General features: G+C 39.1%; 1 protein-coding gene across 1 annotated transcript; it reads left to right on the top strand.

Annotated features, from left to right (window-relative positions):
- The first annotated feature begins 4374 nt into the window (after positions 1-4374).
- LOC137641219 (uncharacterized) lies at positions 4375-5626 on the top strand. The gene is made up of 2 exons (XM_068373658.1): positions 4375-5044; positions 5460-5626. The coding sequence occupies exons 1-2, from the start codon at positions 4375-4377 to the stop codon at positions 5624-5626; spliced, it is 837 nt and encodes a 278-aa protein (XP_068229759.1).
- The last annotated feature ends 2735 nt before the right edge of the window (positions 5627-8361 follow it).

The following is an 8361-nucleotide window of genomic DNA, read 5'->3' as shown; positions in this document are numbered from 1 at the left end:
AAACCTCCCAGAACAATAAAGTTCCCTGAATACTTCACCAAACCCTTCAAACTGCTTTCCAGCACTAACGAACGAGCAGACCCTGTATCTCTCAAGAACTTAACATCAATAATGACAGAATTATATATTACTTTACCAGGCCATATGTATTTATCATACTTCAGTCATTCCTGTGGATTATTATTTCCATCCCCAGGCGTACAATTACTACCACTATCACTACTAATTATGGGTAATTTTACGTCAGGAGATGTACTTGGCATTAAAGCCACAGGATTATTTTTTTGAAGATAATCTGTTCTGGCTTGACATTGAGCTTGGAAATGACCGGGTTTCTTACACCAGAAACAAGTCTTCACATTATTGTTTCTCGTTCCAGTACTACCTCCATTGGAAAATACACGAGTACCAGGTTTACCCGTGAATCTTCCATTGTTACTAGCATGGAAATTATTTTGAACCACTGAATTCTTAGGCTTATTATTATCACCTCTTACTCCTTTATGAAAATTCGCTGACTCTACTACATTATTACTTTTATCTTTGCTGACGAAATTGCCGGAACCTGTTCTATGAGTCAAGACAAATTCGTCAGCCACTTGAGCTGCCTTACCTAAATTAGTGACCTTCACTTCTTCCAAATAAATTCTTAGTTCTTTGGAGCAAGATTTCTTAAACTCCTCCAAAAGCATTAGTTCTCTCAAGGAAGAAAAAGTGACAACTTGACGACTTTTCAACCAGTCGTCAAACTGTTCCTCCTTGAACCTGGCAAATTCTACATACGATAAGGAAGGATGTTTATTAAAATTTCTAAACTTTAATCTGTATGCCTCAGGGACCAAATCATACGCTTTTAAAATTAGTGCCTTTACCTTGTGATAATCCCTGGCTATCCCTTCCTCCAAGGCATTATATACCCTGATTGCCTTGCCTACCAATTTACACTGGATTAGCACCGTCCACATCTCTGGTGGCCAAGACAATCGTGTAGATACCCTCTCAAAGGCCTTGAAGAATTCTGGAACATTTCTTTCATCGAAAATGGGGACCAATTTTAATGCAGCCCCAATATTAAACCTTTCAGGCTGGCTACCTCGTGGGGTACTAAATTGGTTTGGAGCCCCCTGTAACCTAGCCATTTCCAAATTAATGTTGGCCATCTCTATCTCATGCCTCCTCACCCTCTCGTTCTCCGCATGTTCCAATTTCAACAACTCTATCCTTTTACAAATTAAATCATATTCCTGAATTTCCTTGGAATTAGAATTTACAGGAACAGTAGGAACTGCTGGCCCTAAATTCTCTTCAGACAAGAAAGGGTTTGTGGATATATTTCCCTTTGGCAGCAAATTGGCCGGACCTTCATAAATAACTCCAGTCTGAGGAGGATCATCAAATAACGAAAAACCTGCACCACCACTAATGCCATTATCATCTGCAACTACCCTATCATCATTTCCTAATTCACTACCTCTATCACTAATATTTTCACCAAGTAACCCTTCAGCCTCAGCCAAACCTTGCATGACACAGTTCTTTACCATTATAAGCAATTTCCTCTTTGTATCAGTCCCTTTGAAAGGAATACCCAACCATCTAGCACAACTAACCAGATATTCCTTACCTAATATTGGTAAATGACTAATACAGTCGGCTGACCCTAAGAACTCTGCAGGACTAAACACAAAGTCTTCTAAATTAGCCATAGTGATAGGAGGGAAAGGTATTTCCAAAAGAAAAAATAAATACTATAACCCCCACAGAGGAGTGTTCCAAAGTCCCAACTACTGTGTACACCCGAGCGCAAATCCTGGCAAGGTCGCCAGATTGTTATGGCCGTATTTACGGCCGTAATTTCAAGGGTTCTTTTTATTCAGAATTTGCGGTCAGTAAAAATGTAACACAGCAACTCGGGAACAAAAGAACAAACACCTCAATAAAAGTTACAATATTTATTTACAAACAAAACAAATATAAGTCATGGTTGGTAATGATAATAAACAGAATTAATGAATGTACAAATTGAGGGAAAACCAACCTTAAGATCTTTAAAAGATCACCTACAACTAAGTTAATCCCTAGGCTAAGAAATAGGAAGATTTTAAATACAACATTTCAGGCAGCTACCTTTCAAAATCACTGGCCAGAAAACTAACCTAACAAACTAAGATAGGTAGAAGGAAGAAAGAGAACATAAGTGGGAAACTTAATATAACTCCTACCTAGCACAAACAAACTAACTTAAACGTTAAACTTAACTTAATAAACAATGAATTATGAAAATAATAATCTTACAGAATACACAAAGGGAATCTTCACAAAAACCTCGGTAGATTGTCCCATCAGGCCATACAAGGTCCAGAAGACCGTACTGCAAACAAGGGCGTGTACACCTACAGGTACTCTGCGATCCACGATCGTCGTAAATAACAATAAAAATATCTCATACCTGTAGTATGCCGCCCTACGTATCTCCACGAGTTCCAAGAACTCACTGACGCTGATGAGCAGGTCAACTGGATCGCTGCAATGCCCGAAGGCAATCCAAAATGCCACAGGAACGCCAAGGGTGGTAGCCTCCGAGAATCCGGGACTTCAACGGATCTCGCACGTCGCAAACCGCACCGTTCTCGGTAGAAACGGGCCAACTCGTTCGCAAATCCTCCGACGAACGAGGGAAGGGACGTGGCTGATGAATGTCGCGGGTGACAAACACCAGCGACCACACACAAAGTAGCGAAGGAAGTGCTTCAAAAACTCCCAAGATCACCAAGATGAAGTGGCAGAGCGTCAGACTGTGAGTAGGAACTCGAACTAACTCTGTCACTTATCACCACCATCCGATCAAGCCTTTCACTCGAGTCAACACAGCTCATAGGAGAGAAAAACAGCAATCGTTAATAAGGCACTTCAGTAGTTCACTAATACCGGGGGAGAAGGTGGTAAACAAAAACAAAACTGAGAAGTCATATGACTCTCTACAGAGTTCATCAAACTAAAAATGACGCTGGCTTATTAATAAACTAAAAAAAAAAGATCAAAAGGTTGGAAAAGTATTAACAACTTATAATCAAATTATAATGAATTTACTTTAATCTAATACTCTCTAATAGATTATTCACTTAGGCCCAAGTCGGTTGGGGGAAAAAAAAACATGGGGGTTTTTGGGGTAAGAAAAAACATGGCCCTCCCCCCCTCTTCAGAAAAAAAAAATATCATTCAATGCTATAAACATGAAGATAAACTCAATAACTATGTGTCCATGTTACAGATTTCCTTAATTTTTATATTTAGGAACATGCAACGCCATTAGTGTAAAGTTATTGAAAAATAGGTCTCTAAAACTTATTATTGACTTTCACAAACTTCTGTTTTTTCTTACCCCAAATGGGTTTCGGAGATCTGTGAAACATGGGTTGTAGTCCCAATAGAGTTGTAGTGGCGGTCTAATTGTCCCAGATCACCAGCCTCTACTGATTAGTGTCATAAGGGCTGTGTTTTTTACCCCACCAAATTTCCAAAAAGTGGGGTAAGAAAAAACTGATCATGATATTTTTTTTTTACCCCATGTGGTGTTTTTTGTTACCCCATGTGGTATTTTTTGCTACCCCATGTGGTATTTTTTATTACCCCATGTGGTATTTTTTGTTACCCCATGTGGTATTTTTTATTACCCCATGTGGTGTTTTTTCTCACCCCATGTTCTTATTATAACCAAACAAGTACTAGTAGTTTAGCTTGTTTCCTCTGAAGTGTTGCCTGTGTGCGTAAGCTACCACTGCTTGAACAAGTTTGAATTTGTCTTAACAGGTTGGTATATTGTAAGGTCTGATGGTAAAGAAACTCCCAAGTGTGAGGTTCAGTATTGAGGTTATTGCCATAGAGTTAGCTGGTGCAACCTGAGCTCTTGAAAAATGCTTCGTGACTACAAAAAGAAAATCAAACCCTGGAATGAAGAAACTGCGAGGAAAGCATTAGAAGAAATATAGCATGGAGCTTCAGTGCGGTCAACTTCATTGAAGTACTGTATGTCAATTTCTATGCTCCGAAACAGAGCATTAACTATCGGAGAGGAACACACCGATAAAAGGGTAAGCAACTGTTCAACTTTTATCATCCCCAACTAAATGATGTGTTTCTCAACTTCTTTGGCTGGAGCAAATCAAAGAACACATAGAATAAATTGTATGATCAAGCCCATCTATCGCTCACATTTCAATGAACCAAACTGAAAAGAATTCCTCTCAAATTGAAAGTAGTATATATTATTTTGCACTCTCTTTTCGGGGCTGGAAGACAGCCCTCTCACCTGAGCTAGAGGACAAGCTGAAGAGTGTACTTCTGGAGATGGAGGAGATGGGTTTTGGACCAACCATGACAGAATTTCTGGGTATTGTCCACGATCACGTAGTCACCAATGAGAATCCAACCCCTTTCGAGGGTGGTCGTCCTGGTTACGAATGGGCTGCTTCATTTCTCAGTAGACATAATCTTTGTCTAAAAAAGGGTGGAAAAATTCAGTTAGCTCGGAAAAATGTAACTGCTGACCCTTTTGTGATTTATGGATATTACGACTTGCTTCAGAGAGCACAAGAACGTCTTGGTATAAGTAATAGACCAGAATGTATTTGGAATCTTGATGAGACAGGGTTTCCTCATGACCCATCAAAATGCAAGACCATAGGTTCAGTGGGGAAGAAAACCATACATGTTGTCTATGGAGCAAATCGGGAAAATACCACTGTTCTTGCTATGTGTTGTGCAGATGGTACTACCCTTCCTCCTGTAGTGGTATTTAGAGGAAAACACATGCAAAGTACCTGGAAAAGTACACAAGACATTCCTGGAACACAATATGCTGTTTCCGAAAATGGTTGGATGACAACACCAATCTTCGAGGACATTTTCAAGTATTTCGTAGACGAAACAAAAGACAGGCGTCCTTTACTGTTAATTCTCGATGGCCATATTAGTCATACCTCAATAGCAACTTTTGAATTGGCGAAGAAAGAAAACATATCTATATTAAAACTTCCTCCTCACTGTACTGATGTTTTTCAACCACTTGATGTTGCCTGATTTGCCCCATTGAAGAATTACTATCAATATGCTTTGAATGATCATGTCAATAAAACAGGAGCACGAGAACCATTGAGAAAATGTGGTTTTGTAAATATGCTATGCTCAGTTTGGGAGAAAAGACTCTTCCCACAGAATATAAAGAAAGGATTCGAGAGTAGAGGGATTTATCCCTGCAACAGGGATAAATAAAAAAAATCCAATGAGGAAACAACATTAGGGACTGTTATGCAGGCAAGATGGAAGACACCAAATACATCCAACCCCACACGTCGTCGCATAAATATGAAAGCCCAAATCATAACAGGAGTAGAAATCACAAAACAAGTTAGAAAATAAAAGCAAATCTAAGTCTAAGAGAAAGTGCAAAATATCCTCAGACAGTGACTCAGAAGAGGAGGATGACCAACAACCTGTGATGGAACTAGAGGACACAGATGATACAGATGCTATGGACGAAGAATCTTCAGTAGAAGAGCACATCCCTGCAGATGAAAACGTTCCTGAAGAAGAATTATTCCAAATTCCAGTGTTAGATGAGTGCTAAAGGAAAATTTTATGCAATTTTTTATTCTACTCCTACAAAGTCTTACTACTGGGGTAAGATTACCAAGACTTTGGAATATGATGAAAATGAAAGTGTTTCATCTGTAGAAGTGGACTTTTTAAGAAGGAAAAGCATTTCACCTAACCCAGAAAAACTCACGTGGATGCAACCAGTATCTAAAGATATTCAGATTGTTTCTTCTGAATTTGTATTTTTTGATCCTGCAAATGCAGATATAATGAAAGGGGGTTTCTTCAAATTTCCTGATAAGCTAGCATTGAGTGCTTTTAGGAAATATTCTTTAAGCTTTGATGGTGAATAATGAGATTGGTGTAAAAACATTAAATGAAATACCATACATTTTTCATAATGAATTAATGAACTATGTGTTAAGTTATATAAAATAGAAGACATTTTATTTTATTTTACCTTGAGCCACAAGAGGACCTCTAAATTGTCTTAAAATAGCCAAAATGAAGGAGTTTTTTTTTTTACCCCAACTATGTTTTTTCTTACCCCCTTTTTCGGGTAAGAAAAAATACCCTAAAAAAAATCATAAAAAATTTATTTTTACAGGAAATTAAATATAACTGCATGGTAATGTTTACACATGCTCATCACAAGAATTCTACCTTAAGTTTTTCTAATCAATAAACATGCAAGCGAGTAAGACATCTTTTTTGCAATTTTGTTTTTTTCCCCCAACATGACTTCCTTCGATTCCGTTCCTTTTCTTGACTTTGGTTCATACTTCAGTCGAACAAAACCATTAGGAAAAGCGTCAAAGCTTGGGCAAAATTGGATTTTGTCCAAAGGAACAGCACCCATCTTCTCCGAGATGTAGAGTTTTCCATTTAAAATCGGCATCAGCTCCGCAAACCTCCTGGGATTGGTTTTGGAGCATGTCGAGAGGTCTTGATCCATGGGTCGTTTGTATGACCCTTGGGAAGTGACAAGTGGAGCTTTACTAGGCTCTATCTTGCATTTTACTTCCTGCTTTTCGTGTTGTTTGCGAAAGCTCTCTAATAGATTATTCACTTGGGCCCATAATTGGTCTATTCCCTCTAATAGAGGGGTAGAAGATGAAGATGTCGACGTCACTGGCTCTAGAGCCGGCATAGACGGAAAAAATTCCGACACAACATTTTCCCTTTCTTCCCATGGGCACTTCCTGCCCTCCTTCCCAAAGGCTCTCTGGCCGTCGGGAGATGTGATTGGTGCCTGAGGCACCAATATTTCCTCTACTTGCCTTCAGAAATAGCAGCTTACGCATCCTATCATTAGGTAGGTAAGGTCCCGGAGAGATTTTCTGGAAGCCTCTCACCCAGTTGCGTAATTTGCCCCGAGCTGTATCCCTAGTCTTTATAGACTTGGGATTCTCGAAACCCTCGGACACTAAGGTCCGACATACATTGCAAACCTGTGGGTTCCAATAATGTAGGGATTTGGAAATAATATTGCAGGGGGCATGACACCTGCAAGTATTATGACCGTAAAAACACTTACTCTTGATCTTGCAGAAGACTGCTGCACAAGTCATCTGGTGTTCCTCCTGTAAAGAAAGGAGAACAGAATGAGTATATAATTATCTCACGGATAATCAATATGCAAAAGTCATCTTTTAACAATATAGCTTAGGATAGTAAGCTATAAAGGGATAGTAGGAGACACATATTCGTGTATCCCATTCAAGCAACTGCTGTTACCTCCCCTCAGTGTTAACTATAAGGAGATTCCTCTACCAAGGTAACTCCAACTAAAAGGGTTCTAACCCCTAGGGGTAGAAAAGTGTATAAGTCACTGTCCCTTTTTATTCTTAACACTGTGGGGGTAAGAATGACTGATTCCTCAATCAGAATATTGAAGAAATACTATTCTTTCAATATAGGAGCGGTACCAGCAGAAGCTCGCCAAGGGTACCCAAGATATGTTAGAAATAACTACTGTATGATCATACTATAATTTTCTATTTGCAGCATATGCTATGTTGCAAATTACTGGCTACTGTATAATTATATATAATGTAGTTCAGCCAGTGTGCTGCCTTTGTAGCAAGCATCTGATGGCACGGTCCAGCTGGCATGACGCCAACTGGACTAAGAAAATAAAAGACATATATTTGTGTATCCCACCCAACCTATTTGCTGTGACCTCCCTTACAAAATTAAATCATAGAGTTTCCTGATAAGGGAGACTCAAGATAAGGGTTCTACCCTTTAAGGGTTAGGAGTGCAACACCTCAGCCCTTGAAATAATTAATATTGTAAGGTAAACTAAAAAACTGATTTCTAATCAGAATATTGAAGAAGTTATATTCTTTCAATATAGGATTGGGCTCAGCAAATACCTGGGTAGGAATGCCCAAGATATATTGGAAATAACTACTAGTATAATATATACAGTAGTTTTTCTATCTGTACTATATCCTATACTGCAAATATACGGCCTACCTGTATAAACATATACTGTAGATCAACCGGCATGTCGCCGGCATAGCTAGTTCTTACCGGCACATCCAGCATGATAGCTAAAAGAGAGAGAGATAGCATGGAGTGAAGGCTACCTATTACTGTGTATGCATACAGTAATTAAGGATGTAAAGTCTAATTTTACTGCCTTTCTCCGGAAATAAGCTTCAAATGGAAGGGGAGAATGTAACATTCAGGCTTCCATCCAGCCACAGTACTATTGCCGGCAAGGACCTGTCAACACACTGCCGGCAGGCTAGCCTCCGG

Source organism: Palaemon carinicauda, chromosome 1 (assembly GCF_036898095.1).
Source record: "Palaemon carinicauda isolate YSFRI2023 chromosome 1, ASM3689809v2, whole genome shotgun sequence".
NCBI lineage: Eukaryota > Metazoa > Arthropoda > Malacostraca > Decapoda > Palaemonidae > Palaemon > Palaemon carinicauda.
The sequence above is the reverse complement of the archived record's forward strand: the minus strand, read 5'-3'. Positions and strand labels throughout refer to the sequence as shown.

What these genes read in the sequence shown, in the direction of transcription:
- LOC137641219 (XM_068373658.1), top strand. Translation starts at nt 4,375, where the DNA reads ATGACAGAATTTCTGGGTATTGTCCACGATCACGTAGTCACCAATGAG. An exon ending in ATTAAAACTTCCTCCTCACT is followed by an intron (nt 5,045 to 5,459) that starts GTACTGATGTTT and finishes AAATATCCTCAG; the next exon opens with ACAGTGACTCAGAAGAGGAG.